At 40.6% G+C, this 15,766-nt stretch overlaps 1 protein-coding gene across 2 annotated transcripts in view; it reads left to right on the top strand.

Moving 5' to 3' along the window:
- The window catches only part of LOC146813693 (solute carrier family 22 member 7-like), a 333,280-nt gene that overhangs the window by 290,747 nt on the left and 26,767 nt on the right, over positions 1 to 15,766 (top strand). For both annotated transcript variants that reach the window (XM_085610181.1, XM_085610182.1), the window contains exons 7-9: positions 7,316 to 7,425; positions 7,527 to 7,741; positions 13,564 to 13,672. In XM_085610181.1, coding sequence (XP_085466307.1) covers positions 7,316 to 7,425; positions 7,527 to 7,741; positions 13,564 to 13,672 — 434 coding nt within the window. The remainder of the gene's footprint in view (positions 1 to 7,315; positions 7,426 to 7,526; positions 7,742 to 13,563; positions 13,673 to 15,766) is intronic.

The following is a 15,766-nucleotide window of genomic DNA, read 5'->3' as shown; positions in this document are numbered from 1 at the left end:
CTTTGTTGTGACATTCCTTAAAATGTCGAGCAATGGGATATTGCCTATCTTCGTTGGTTATTGCACGCATATGTTCTAAAATGCGCAGTTTCACCTGGTTAATGGTGCTGCCAATATAAACTAACTGGCAGGGACATATTAGTGCATAGACACAAAAATCGGATTTGCAATTCAGGTGTTTTCTTATGGTGAATGGTTTCATGGTTTTGGATAAAGCAATCTCCTTACAATTGAAGCTGTTTCTGCAAGCTTTACAAGAGGTACATGTAAAAAATCCCTGAATGGTCGATCTCCCTTCAATCCCTGGAAGATTATTTTTACAGAGTAAATCCTTCAAAGCTGGACATCTGCGAAATGTTATGTTAGGGAAACTATCTGTACAGTTTACGAAGGTTTCATCAATTCTTAACACCTTCCAAAATTTATTAAGACACTTTCTAACCCCCTTGGCTTGATTACTGTAAGTGGTAATAAATCTTACTGTTGTGTCCCCCTCTTTTGTGTTTAAATTAGTCTCAAACATTACATCTCTTTTTATTTTAGCTACTTTCTCGCAGGCCTTTCTAATCACTTTTTTGGAGTAACCTCTTTCTTCAAATCTGTCTTTCATCTTATTCATCTCTTGTGTGAATGTGATGTCAGAGCTACAATTCCTTCTGGCTCTTAATAGTTCCCCGTAGGGGATACTATTAATAAGATTAGTCGGGTGGCAGCTTGCTGCGTGCAGCATGCTGTTACCTGCCGTACTTTTACGAAACAGTTTGCTCTCCAAACGATTTTCACAGGATGTTACTTCTACATCCAGAAACTCAATTGTGTTTTTGTTCATTGTGTAAGTGAACGTAAGATTGAGATCATTTTCATTCAGGGTATTTACAAATTCAACTGCCTCTGTCTCATCACCTTTCCAAATGCAAAATATATCGTCGATGTATCTTGCCCAGAGGACGACATGATGGTTGAAGGCACTGATGTTTTTCGCTACTTGCTCCTCCCACCAGCCCAAGTACAAACATCGCTGTCCCCTGGGCTTGACGATAAATGATATGATCAAAAATGAAAAAATTGTTTTTTAAACAAGTAGTCATCATGCTTTATTTATAATGGAATCTGACAATTGAGTTTCTGGATGTAGAAGTAACATCCTGTGAAAATCGTTTGGAGAGCAAACTGTTTCGTAAAAGTACGGCAGGTAACAGCATGCTGCACGCAGCAAGCTGCCACCCGACTAATCTTATTAATAGTATCCCCTACGGGGAACTATTAAGAGCCAGAAGGAATTGTAGCTCTGACATCACATTCACACAAGAGATGAATAAGATGAAAGACAGATTTGAAGAAAGAGGTTACTCCAAAAAAGTGATTAGAAAGGCCTGCGAGAAAGTAGCTAAAATAAAAAGAGATGTAATGTTTGAGACTAATTTAAACACAAAAGAGGAGGACACAACAGTAAGATTTATTACCACTTACAGTAATCAAGCCAAGGGGGTTAGAAAGTGTCTTAATAAATTTTGGAAGGTGTTAAGAATTGATGAAACCTTCGTAAACTGTACAGATAGTTTCCCTAACATAACATTTCGCAGATGTCCAGCTTTGAAGGATTTACTCTGTAAAAATAATCTTCCAGGGATTGAAGGGAGATCGACCATTCAGGGATTTTTTACATGTACCTCTTGTAAAGCTTGCAGAAACAGCTTCAATTGTAAGGAGATTGCTTTATCCAAAACCATGAAACCATTCACCATAAGAAAACACCTGAATTGCAAATCCGATTTTTGTGTCTATGCACTAATATGTCCCTGCCAGTTAGTTTATATTGGCAGCACCATTAACCAGGTGAAACTGCGCATTTTAGAACATATGCGTGCAATAACCAACGAAGATAGGCAATATCCCATTGCTCGACATTTTAAGGAATGTCACAACAAAGATAGCAGGTTATTGAGATTCTGTGCCCTGGACAGGATTGTGAAATCTGAAAGAGGGGGAAACAGAACGCAGGAATTGCGCAGATTAGAATCTCGACTGATAATTAAATATGAGACTATGACCCCTGGGGGTATAAATAAAGATGAAGAATTAGCAGTCCACCTTGGTTAAAATATACTCATAATATACTTGAAGTATATATAATCTTGATCACCACATGTCCATCCTATGGTTTTAAATATAATTTTTTTTAAATATCTTTTGATATTATGAAGCGGAAAGTATTGCCTTGTTATAAGATGTTTGTGTAGTAATTTTAACAGTTCTAAAAATTCATTTTAATGATAGGTGCATTTGGTTTATATTTTTTCAGGAGACGGAGTGTTCAACTGAGTGGAAAGAATGGCAGTAATATTACGCCTTTTATGGTATCACTTCTTACATCACACACTTGTAGTGATTAGCCCACTTGGGCAGGACAATTCACTTGCATACTTATATTGTTACCTTTGTTTGTTTCAAGTATTTTTGATCATGCATCCACGACCCACTAGGGTAGAGAAATATTTGACGATGAAAGTCTTATGTCAGAGAAACACTCGTTCATCAATTTGATGTATATATTGATACAGTGTAATTAATTTTGTTTATGCATTCATGACCCACTTGGGCTAAATAATATATTATTTGATGATGAAACAATTCTTTATTTGTATGTCAGAGAACACTTGTTTTTCAACTCTATGTTTCGTATAAGGTGATATAGTGAAACCATTCCAATATGGCGGTGATACATTGCTTAAAGAAAGTTGTATCCGTAGTCCTTTATTTGTATTGTTTATATTTTTTGCACTATATCATGTGATGCACGTAAACGTCTCTTGACCCGTGACCAAGGAACTACGGTTCCGAAACGCGTTGGGACAGTGTTTGTCTTTGCTTGAATTAAAGCACGCTTTTGAAAAAGAATTGGGGCTCGGCGTAGTCTTTGCACTATGAAGGATTGATTGTTTCTCGGATATATATATATATATATAGGACTACCTTTTTGCCAAATTTGGTGTAAGCAGTTCGGGCTGTAGCTGCGGCTAAATGTCCTATGGGAAAATGCATGGGGAATACACGTTTTGGTACCCCCCTTTTCTCTCGGCCCCTGCTTGACGAATCACCCCGAGACTTTCAGGATAGGAGCGGACCGGAGCTGGCTAAAAGTTTGAAAATTTTGCGAAGATTCTTTAACCAGCGGCAGACTTATTGGGAATAGAATGTCCACCACTCTGCAAATGTGACTCCTGGCACACTACCGGTTAAGAGATGAAGTCTCCATGGATTCTGAGGATCCTTGTGTGTCAAAAACCCCTCCTGTTACATCAAGTAAGTCCCACATAGCAGGATTGCTGAGAGCTTGTGGGAGGCCCACCTGCTTTCTCCACTAGTTAGGAAATAGAATTTAAAAAACCTTAGAAATTAACTGAAAAAAAAAGGTAATAGGGGCTTTATAGTTAGGAAATAGAATTAAAAAAATCTTTCAAATTCATTGAAAAAACAAAGGTTATAGGGACATTATAGTTAGGCTCAGATTTGACTTGTACAAAACCATTGAAATTCAGCAGTTATAGTTACCCCTTTATAACTTATGCCTCCGCAATGCACTGCTTATGACCTCACATGTTACATCACTCATGACATGATCAGTGACATCACTGATGACATCTCAAATTACAACCCTGATGATATCACCAAGTGAGTGTGTTTTAGGAGTTTATGGGTGTTAAAGATATATACTAATTTACTACAAATTATTCGTGACATACTTTAACCTGAGACCAGTTGTATCTGCACTGTAATCACTGCTCTTGAAATGGGGACAAACGCAGCAGTGGATCTGGACCCTCTAAATGTTCACCAGGGAGACCAAAATGTAGGCGTGCCTACCTTGAAAAGGATGAGTTGCCTAAATAAATAGCAATATTTGAGCACTAAATAGAAACATTGGCTCCCACTTATCCAAGGGCTTGACCAATCCCAACTGCTTTTACATGTTATGGTGACTATAGGTTAGGTATAGATCTCTTTGGATCAGGAAGAGCTAGGAAGATGGTTCAACTGGTTCTACAATCAGGACAACCAGTGACAATCAATGAGCCACAATCCTAATGTCAGGGACTGAGGCAAAAACCTATGAGACCATCCAGGAACGGTAAGGTGTGGATACAAAAAAGCAAAATGTGCAGGGTGAGTTGTGGGTGGTGTAAGATGACTACAGATGAGGGCAGGAATTATCCCTGCTACTTCATGAGTGAGGAGGTAATTTGCATTATGATCAGGTGATTGCATGGGTGAAATGGCTCTCTATGGGCCTTGGATTTTTAAGGTGTCCACGATGCATATCCTGGTCAACTCTTCCTAGACCGTCATTTGCTCTTCACTCTGAGCAGGAAAGCTACACTTATTCCACTCTGGAAACAACAGTAAAATTATCCAGAGCATAGCACTTGTCACTGGTCCTTTAGAAAGGCAGCAAGTCATACATATGGGAAATTTGATCCCGCACTAATGTACAAAACTTCCCTGGATATTTTCCAAGTTTTAAATTCTTGGTCATGAAGGCCACTATTTTTTCATGTGTGGGAAGCATAAGGCAGTCAAAGCATTGCCTTTTTCAAAGTTTAAAATCTTCAGCTTGTCAGCAAGAAGTATACCTTGTCCTTTTGCCAAGGCTTTTGTAGGATCTAAGTGCATGTTGTAACATGTCATTCCTGTCATAACGGATAAAGTTCAGGATGTCCCAGTAACTGGTAAATTTATTGCTGGGTAATGGCTAAAAACAATGGAACTAACTTATATAGTTCAAAAAAAGTTATTATAACAATACTGGAAGCTACTAAAGAAGAAACAGTAGAAGCTATCAGAGAACTTACCCCTGAGAAATGCCCTGAAGTGATGGGCTTCTGGTGGAATTTTATCAGTTGTTTGCCCCGTTGTTGGTTTACTGACTGCTGGGAGCCTACAACAAGGTGCTGGAAAATAGATCCCTACCTATGACTAAGCAGGAGGTGATGGTGACTATGAAATTAAAACCATATAAGAACCCCCTACTACTAGAATCCTACAGGTCGATATCCCTCCTAAATCTCGATGCCAAAATACAAAGCGGAATATTGACGACCAGATTATTGTCATAAATGCCCCAGCTCGTACACCCCGACCAAGTCAGGTTTATACCAAGGCAGAACACTATGTACAACCTGCAGAGATTGGCACATGTGTGACACGCCCCATGCCTGGAGGCTAACCAGTGTGCACTAGCAATGCTTGACATTAATAACTCTATACAATTCTGGAAGGAGCTCCCATTGTCTATGTTGGGGAGAATTGCACTAATAAAAATGGCTATCCTGCCAAGATGCCTATGCGCCATGCAGCACTCTCTATTCGGAATCTCAAATCTGTTCTTTACAAAGATAGATAGCCTTTTGGTCTAACTCTAGTGGGGAATCAAACAAAAGCCGTAAAACTTGACACACTCCAACGTAAGTGGGAGGTGCAAGGAATGGAAGTGCCACGATTAGAGTTGTATTATATGGCCACACAACTTCAACACACAATACACTGATAAGATGAGAATGATAATTGTGAGAAACAGCTTCTGGCGGGTACACATAGTGCGGCCACGCTTCTAGATCTTCTGATGCTTGGGGTAGGGCTGTCTGCGGCTTATCCATATATCATTCAACATGTAGCAGCGTTATGAGAGACAGCTGTCAAGAAGGTTGTCTGCCATGCACCCTATGCCCTGGATATGCCACTGTGGGTGGTAAAAACCTTTAACTGATAGCAGACTAAATGTCCATCAAAAAATTAGTGGAGAGAGTTTGTCTCACACAGGGAGATTTATACAATAATTAACAATTTATACCCCGAGAGGAAGCTGAGCAAGCCTTCGAGCTGGGAAGAGGACAGTTCTTACATTATGGGAAGATTGCAGGGGTGGCTTGAGAGCTGTGGCCCTCCTTCCTACAGGAGCCTCCCAGCACCTCAGTGCTAAGGGTAATACTTTACAGGACAGGAGCTTGCAGGTTGGTCTCACATATATACAGGGCATTCCGAGATGACCTCCCGGCAGGGACCCTTCCAGTGCAGGCAAGATGGGACAATGCAATAGGTGAACCCCTGACAGATCGGGAGTGGACAAAAATACATGAGGAGTGTGTTTTTTAACTGATATATAATATTATACATCAACGGTATTTACCCTGTGGACTATAAGCAAAATTTGTCCAGTACGCATGAACTCATGCCCTAGATGCGCTCAAGAAGACGCATATTTTATTCACATTATATGGGAATGTCCACCAGTAGTGCAATGCTGGGAAAATACAGTAAACCAAATGCAAGGTGCCACAGGATGGAACATTCCCAAGACAATATAGACTGTGATATTGGGGCTGCTTCCAACACCCAAATCTAAAAAACTTAGCAGAAGGTTCATGCTTCTGGGACTGGTGTTGGAAAAGAGGCGAGTAGCGATAAAAATGGCTAAGTTCCGATCCTCCAACAATGGAGGGATGGCTAAAAGACCTAAGCGAATGGGCAACAGCAGAATTAATCAGAATTAAATGGGTCAGAAAAGATGAGAAGATAGAGAAGGATGCCTGAGCCTGGACACTCATGATGGTGGATGCTAGAGACCCCCCACCCCACTGTGGAGGTCATTAGAGGAGGAGGATGATGAGACAGACGAAGAAAGGGGACCCAGATAAAAAACAGGATAGGGAATGCATAGTGTATAGGACTTGCCGGCCTCTTGAGGGGTTAACATGAGTTTCGTGACTGAGACACTACCCGGGAGGCGGGTGGAAGGGAGTTAATGTGATTAAGTTGGTATACTTTGTATGGCAAGGACAAGGAAGGGGTCAAGTTTAAACCTTCAAATGAGACATGATAAAAGATGATGATGCAACATGAGAGGGTGAGAAAGGGGAAAAACAAGACAATAATGTAATAATACTGTACTTATGCCTTGCTATCATACTAAGAAACCCAATAAAGATGTTTTTTTTAAAAAGAACAGTAGTGGAAGCAATAAATACAAGTTCATCAATGACAAAAAAAACCAATTAAGCACTGAGTGATGTGAAAAACCTGTTGTAGTGAGCCTGAGAATGTGTATTTGAACTTCTTATTTACTTAATAAAGTAGTTTGTATGTAAAAGTTTGACCAAGTCATGATCATGGTGACATGCATCCAGCAAATTAAGAGGAAGATTAAACTGTAATCAGTGAACACAAAGATGAGCTGCAGACACAGCCATCAAGGCAAATGAAATTTCATTAACTAAATACCAAAATAAGCTGGCTTCTTAATGTACTTTATTGTTCTCAGGTCCTCAGTAAGGTCGCAAAAGAGGAGAACACTGGTGCAAACTACTCATTCATAGACTTATTCAGAACCCCAGTACTGAGGAAAGTCTCAATTGGTACAGCAGTTTTATGGTATGGAAAACATTTGTATCTACTAAATATTCTGATTGTTACTTTTTTTTACTGCAACAGAGTGGCCAAGATTATTCCAGATGATTGCTTGTCACTTGTAGGTTTGGCGCTTCATTCTCCTACTATGGAATCAGCTTCAACATAACAGGCTTTGAGCTGGACATGTACATCACCCAATTCCTCTACGGAGCCATTGAAATACCATTCAAGCTGAGCATGTACATCTTCATGAAGAAGTTGGGCCGACGTCATTCACTGGCATGGACCCTGCTGATCACCGGCTTCTGCATAGGGATAAATATTGTAATTCCAGTCTGTGAGTTTCTTTGAAGAGCACATTTTTATGTGTCTTTTTTTACTAATTATTTTTTCTCTTACCATTTATTACATAGCAGTCAATATATAAGAACAACTAGGAATCTAATTCAACTGATCACAGATAATGAATAGTCTTGCAAAATAACATACATTGAATGTAGGCAAGGCAACAAACTCACAGCAAAGCACAATACCAGTAACTTTTCCAAAGCAAATACATTTTCTAATATGACGTTTTACTTTACAGAACAAATTTTCCATTCAGCTGGCATTCTAGAGCTAGACCTTAATAATGTGTGAAACTGCACCCAAAAGAGCTACAGTAACCTGCGTGGAGGGAGGTGCTTCTCTCTCATTGCGGGAAGATGAATTGGGTGTACCCAGGAACTTAATTAACTTGTAAAAGAGCATGGTGAGCCCTGCCCTTTCACAAGTAAATGTAAAATCAAACCTTGGAGAAGGCAAGCCTTTGTCCCCCAGGGCAAGACCAGGCAGGTGGGCTTCACGTCAATTGGGAGGGAACCGCCTCCTAAAACCAGAATGCAATAAGAAGAGGGGAGAGGACTGCTCATTTCCCTGGCAATACATCTGGGAGGGCACACAGTCTTTGCACCAGGAAGAAAGGGTTTCCCAAACTTGAAATTTAGGAGTAAGGTGCAAACTGTTTTACCTCAATGTGGGAGGAACCAGAAGTCACACCCACCCACAGGATAGTGCAAACTATAAGTCTAGCACACCAAAGAACCCTCCTCAGAACTCTTTCTGGGCCAGTGAAAGATCAGAAAAGGACTGTCCCCTGCTTGTTGTAACCTGTGAGGAGCTCAGAAGGACTTGATCTACCCCTTCCTGTACCCTAGATAAAGACATGAACACCAAGGATTAGAGGGCTGATCTCCTTTGCTGCTACAGAGCCACTACAAGTTGGAGAACCATGTTTTCTTGCATAATCAGTTGCGCAGTAATGACTTTACTCCCACTAGACCCTGCACAAGGCCTTTGCTGAACCAAGTCCTAAAGACCTAAGAAGCATCCAGAAGGATGAGATTTTTCAGTGAAGAGCTGAGGAAAAATGGACTTACCACTGCAAAGTATTGGGACTTGCAAGAATTCTCACTTACCAGCTGCCTGAGAACTTGAACCAACCACCAGACACAATTGTGACTATTTTCTGGGGTAAAGTAATAGGATCATCCCACATGGAGTTTTTCCGCAGCTGGTCCTCTGCGACTAGGTATCCAACCCTGTTGAACCCTCTTCAGACACATCCTGCAGCCTGGAGAAATCCAAGGTCCATTTCAGAGACTAATCCCCAAGGTAGAAATCTTGACCAGCTGAAGGCACTGAAAGTATCCAACCAATGTGAATACAGCCCTGCATGTAAAATTTGAATTTTTCTGCCAGAATCAATTTCTTTAGTGGTATCTCACTCAATGGCCATCCGACTTTGATGAAACCTTCCCAGATGCAGCTTGCTGCCTTACTCTGCTGAGAGAGTCTGAGTTCTATCTTGTAGACTAAGTCTGGAATCCTTGACCTTGACTGGGCCAGATTGCTTGGTTTATCCGACCTCATGATCCATCGTGGTCAGCCTGAAAGTGCTGCTAGGTCCCAGCCTAACCCAACAATAGACTATCAGTGATGCTTGGAGCTTTTTGGCACTATTTTCACTTATTTCTTGTCCCTATATCAGATGTTTATGTGTTTGTGTCATTTTATTAACATTTACTCTATTTTTGTAATTTGATTTGGGATCTTTAATGTTTGATATGGTTTACCTTTATTACTGTGTTTGTGCTGCATACATAACATACACATTGCCATGTTCGAAGCCTTTCTCCTCTGTGCCACAGCTTCAGGGGATTGAGCTCAAGTTCATTTAGTGACCTGTGGGGTTCACCCTCAGGGGATAGTGATATTATTCATCATGTGGGCATTTCCCATTCAAATAATAATCCACTCTCTTAAGCATATTATTATGCACTAACCCAGGGCACAAATATTCTGAGAAAGAGCACCACATAACCAAAATCCACTTTCTCAAAACTATCAACCCCCTTCAACCTGACACACTCCTCTCTCCCTACCATATTTCATCATGCCCACACGAATGCCCAAGTTCTTTTTTCCACGTCCCCCCATCATAATCACTGTATGGTCACCAGCCACTAATGTCCTCTCTACTCATACTTCTGCCTACTCACGAATATCACCTCCCGCTCACTCATGGAAAGGATGTACATTCACAGACTCAAGCCCCAATTTCTCAGTTGCTATATAGACATTATCCTATCCAATGAGATCAGGCTTGGCTCGCTACCCTCTCCATCTTGCTGTGAGAAACATGAATTGTAATAAAGATCAGCTATGAACTTTGAGATCCTCCTCCCCTTCTCTCGAAGTCTTATTAACCAACTCCTGAGAGACCACATTTCAAATAAAGAGACCATGATAAACCAAAACAAAGAAGAAAAAATCCTGTAATGATTTTGAATGCTCCTCTTCAGTGCTCACATTCATACCATAACCAGCAGAATACCTCTTTACTATCCAGCCTGATCTAAGAGGGGCACCCCCAACAACCTACACAAAACCGAAACATCTCATGTTTCCAAATCACTCTTACTGGAATCATCCCTGAGCTGCCTCCTCAACAACTGTAGATTGACAGTAAAACAAATCCTTGAGATTGCTGCTATCTCAAAGCAAACTAGACCTAATCCTCCTATAGAAACCTTACCTAAGGGATTACCCACAGCCTGCCAGGGAGCTCGTGGACCCTGTGAAATACACCAGCACCTCACCGGACCAAACAGGGCAGGTGGGGGATTCCATTTTCAATGTATTTGTAAAAAGGAAGAAATCTCACAAAGGAACAAACACCTTCATTTGAACACCTCCTCATTGAGATAATATTAACAGATACTAACTCAGTAAGGGTACATTTAATCTACTGCCTCGTGGGCGACAACCAGTCTTCTCAAAACAGCCATGGATTTCTTTGCCAGAACAAAATGTTCATGACAATGTGCAGGGGCCACACGATTGGCCCTGGCCCCCATGAAATATGACCACATTTCCACCAAGCTAATATCACTGAACTGTCTTCCAAATGAAAGAAGATAAAATGTCATATTTGTCTGCATCAAACACAGAGTCGAAAACAAAAGTCTACCTTTTAAGTAAACTACATACATCATGAAGTCAAAGGCAGCTCGGGAGTGCAGAGACCTTTGCGTAATTCTGAAGATCAAATCATTCCAAAATGAGGAAACAGTTTGTATTTGCTTCTTTCAGTAGTTATAGAAAAAGCTAAAAATATTTATTCTTGAAAACCAGCTTTCATTATGAAGAATATGATTCCCCCACACCTTCTGTAAGAATAAACTGACTGTATAGAATCCTATAAATAAAACTTCCAAGTGAACTTTTGTTGTAAGTATCTTACCCTCACATCAGGTTCCATCACCTGTGCTACCATTAGGTTTCTTTATCGGTACTATGATTCCAGGGCCGCTGAGATACTACAGAACTCACCCGGAAGTGCTTTCAGTCGCAGGTGCCTCTCTGCAGCAAGTTTAATTAGGAGGGCCAGCATAAAACTAATTGCACCAGTCATTAAATGCCAGCAACGATGGAAGCTGACGGGTTTCTTCTTGATGTTGTGCATGTCGCACTAATCCTTTTCACTGACTTAATCATGTGTATGCATATAGTTGTATTTTCTTTTCATGTGCTTCTTTCCATCTGAAATCCTTACTTAGGTAGCTGTGTTTTCCAACAGTGTCTTTATTGCCTATGCTTTATGAATGGAAAGTAAATAAAGAATTAGGCAACGAGGAGAACAGAGTGTACACCTCAGTAAGTAAATTGAGTGAAAATGGGCCAATTGGTCATGAACGGGTCCTACATAACTTGAACATCACTAAAGTGGCACAAGTATTCAATCCTTATTGTTCGAAAGGTTGACTCTATATCATTGATCACACGTTAAATATGGAAATCCATGTCTGACAATGTTAAAACTTTCCGATTCAAATTTACTCTTTGCAATATCAAAGCTCCCTGATCCTGGATGACAATGTTCCCGCCAATATCCCATAGGCAGATAGGGCCTGATTCACATAACACACTTAAAACAAAATCCTAAACTTACTACCATTTTGGTATTCACAGAAGGCACTTACTCATTTTGGTATTCACAGATTGCACTTACTCATTTTGGTATTCACAGAAGTTAGGAGTCCTAAATTTAATACTCCTAAACTGAGAAAAATCCTAACTTTAAGACTTTCGGTATTCACAGAAGGCATTGAGGAGTCCTAAAGTTAGGAGTCCTAACTTTACTACTCCTAAACTGAGAAGAATCCTAACTTTAAGACTTTCGGTAATCAGAGAAGGCATTTAGGAGTCCTAAAGTTAGGACTCCTAACTTCTGTGAATACCGAAATGAGTAAGTGCCTTCTGTGAATACCAAAATGAGTATGTGCGTTCTGTGAATTCTAAAATGGTAGTCAGTTTAGGATTTTGTCTTAAGTTAGTTCTGTGAATCGGGCCCATAGCCACTAGGGTCTGCCTCAGTGCTCCAATTCAAAAGTAAACACCCAGAACACCGGGGGGGGGGGGGGTGTTGTGTAATTTCTATACTTATGTGTGCCCGTATCTTTGTAATCCATGCCTCACTGCTGAGCATACTAGACAGTCGACAGTTTGAAATCTTCATTAATGCAAGCTAAAGCGCTCAATAGCACCCACCCCACTGCTTATGAGCAGAGTCTGTGCATCTGCTCACCATCCTGAAGTACCAGAAAATGTCCACACATGGAACCTCATCCTTGGAACATTCTGCGTTACTACCTAAACCTAAATCAGGCCAGTCATCTTTCAGATCCTCTTTGAAATAAGCAACACTTGGCAGGGGAGCAATCCCATATGACAGACTCATCACCTCTAGTCTACCACTACTTGATAAATGTACAGACAAGATGGAAAAGAAGAATTGTGGACACATCTATAGAATCACCTTCTCAGGGCCACCCACACAAAGGAATTATATTCAAATTGCACTTCTATCCGAAGAAAAAAGTTAAAGCACATATATATTTTCCTCTACCTACTAATGGGCATGTGTGGAGAGTAGAATTAGACTTAATATACTTTTGCTCCTGCAGAAGAACTAAAAGGATAATTGCTGTACACAATGAACTATCTACAATTGCTCTCTGTCTATGACTATGATATTCTTTCACACACCCCAGTGGAATCTGAACCACACCCAACTATCTGGGTTATGATCTGTATCGGGGCAGCTCAAAACATGCCCTTACTCTCAATTATGGAGAAAATTGTGCTAATGAAGACCTATCTTACCGAACTCAGAGTCCTCTGTAGGGCACATCCTCTTGGTATGGATGATGTCTGTGGGGATTGCGTGACTCTGTTCATATAGATTGGCCTTAGGCTTTTCTCCATTTTCCATTTTTGCGCCCTGTTAAAGTTCTAATGAATTTACTAGTACCTGGAACAATGCACTGTTTTTACATCTTATCCTTATATCAATATTTGAATAATGTGTTTGTTATTTACCAAGGTATTGCATTCTGGAATTACTTCCCTTTCTTAATAAATATAATATTTAAAAAATATTTTGTTTGGTGATCAGTAACACTTACATTGATTCTTTACTGGTTAGTCCTAATTGTTCCTTTCAATTATGTCTCACAAGTCCTCTCTTCACATATGCAGCATCAGATTCACCTCTTAACTCAGTTCTTCAACTGTACCTAAATCCACCTATTTCATTCTTTTCTCCTCTCTCTCCAGCTTTTGGGGTACTAAGAACAACAATTGCGGTTATAGGCAAAGGATTCTCTGGAGCTGTCTTCACAGCTCTTCTGCTGTTCACTGTTGAGCTGTACCCCACTGTCCTCAGGTATGCAAAGATGTTGCTTCCAGACACTCATGATTGATAATATGATGGGGGGGCAACAAAACCACAACAGTGTTTACTATCTCAAAAGCAAAAACAAAGAAGTTATAGCAACGAGGGGGAGGCAAAACCGCAAATTCTCTAAATTTATATTGAATGGGCCAAGATTCTGTAAAGGAAATTTACAAAGTTTACTCATTTTCTTACAATAAAAAAGCTTTTTTTTATATCACCACTAAATTACATTTGTGCCTAAACTATTCAAGAATGGGTGGGTTATCTACACAGACACCTGATCAACAGGCCATATGAGTGCCTATAGAATTTTGGTCTTGCTCTCATTGTAAGATATACATAAGATAACCCATCCTTTCTAAATGTAATGGAGGCACACATGTAATATAAACAAAGCTGTTAATCAAGAAATATTAGGCAACCTGGTTAAGGCTTCTTATGTAAAATGATGAGGACAGAGGAACTTACCATATATATGGGACTCCCACCCCGCTAGAGATGGGAGGAGGTATTCAGGAGTTATGGAACAATAAACAATGTTCTACCAGGTACTTTATACGCAAATCACAGGACCAGTGGATCTCCATGATTATGCATTTAAAATGTATCCTGCTTTGATTTGCAATTAATCTCATTTTATAAAAACAATTGGCTTAAATGAGAATGCCTTTTTTGAGTAACATGAACCAGAAGAAACACATGTGCATTAATAATGATAGAATGAAGACAATTTTTACCATGACTTCCGGGCGTGTATTGGTACTGACAAGCTTCCTAGGACCGGTTTTGCCACTGGATTCAAGCAAGCCTGGCTAAAGACGGCTGAAATGCCAGAAACCGGTCCTAGGAAGCTTGTTTCCGGTCCAGGGAAGACATGGCTTGGCAATTTGGGCTGGACTGTTCCCATGAGGCACAGGGTCAGACTGATTTGCATATGGCCATATCTGAACTGGGGTGGCAGAGTGGGCTAAAGAACGGTGATGGATTAAACCCAGATCAGTTGACTGGGGGTGAGTGCTTGCAAAGTTCAACACTCCGTCCATCATTTCCTTTGGTTTTTGCTTTGTTCGCCATAAGTTGGCAGGGTATGCTCAGACGTGAGTCCCTTGCTCACTTTGCCACTGGATTCAAGCAAGCCTGGCTGAAGACGGCTGAAATGCAAGAAACCGGTCCGAGGAAGCTTGTTTCCGGTCCAGGGAAGACATGGCTTGGCAATTCAGGCTGGACTGTTCCCATGAGGCACAGGGTCAGACTGATTTGCATATGGCCATGTCTGAACTGGGGTGGCAGAGTGGGCTAAAGAACGGTGATGGATTAAACCCAGATCAGTTGACTGGGGGTGAGTGCTTGCAATGTTCAACACTCCGTCCATCATTTCCTTTGGTTTTTGCTTTGTTCGCCATAAGTTGGCAGGGTATGCTCAGACGTGAGTCCCTTGCTCACTTTGCCTCTGGATTCAAGCAAGCCTGGCTGAAGACGGCTGAAATGCCAGAAACCGGTCCTAGGAAGCTTGTTTCCGGTCCAGGGAAGACATGGCTTGGCAATTCGGGCTGGACTGTTCCCATGAGGCACAGGGTCAGACTGATTTGCATATGGCCATGTCTGAACTGGGGTGGCAGAGTGGGCTAAAGAACGGTGATGGATTAAACCCAGATCAGTTGACTGGGGGTGAGTGCTTGCAATGTTCAACACTCCGTCCATCATTTCCTTTGGTTTTTGCTGACACAATGGGAGCACTTCTGGTTCAACTGCTTGATACCGGCCAATCACATCATGGCAACATGGGAGATCAGACAGTATTTTTTGTTGTTTTCCATAAACAAATCCATACAGTGGTTAAACAGATTCTATTAAATAAGAATGAATAAGATGCATACAAGGGATTGTAGCTGATATATCATATGATTTTCAAGTATTTTGAAAAGTGTGAGTAAAGATTTTAAAATGGTACACTTTGTTTTATAAAAATATATTTGTATTGCAAGCTTTTGTTTATCCTTTCTTTTTTATAACATTGTATAACATTAATAATGTCTGGCTAAACTTTTAAGAAAGCTGAATCTGAAAATATAAGGGTAGTTT

This window comes from Triturus cristatus, chromosome 6 (assembly GCF_964204655.1).
Source record: "Triturus cristatus chromosome 6, aTriCri1.1, whole genome shotgun sequence".
Classification (NCBI taxonomy): Eukaryota; Metazoa; Chordata; class Amphibia; order Caudata; family Salamandridae; genus Triturus; species Triturus cristatus.
Note: the sequence above shows the minus strand (reverse complement) of the source record. Positions and strands in the feature narration are given on the sequence as shown.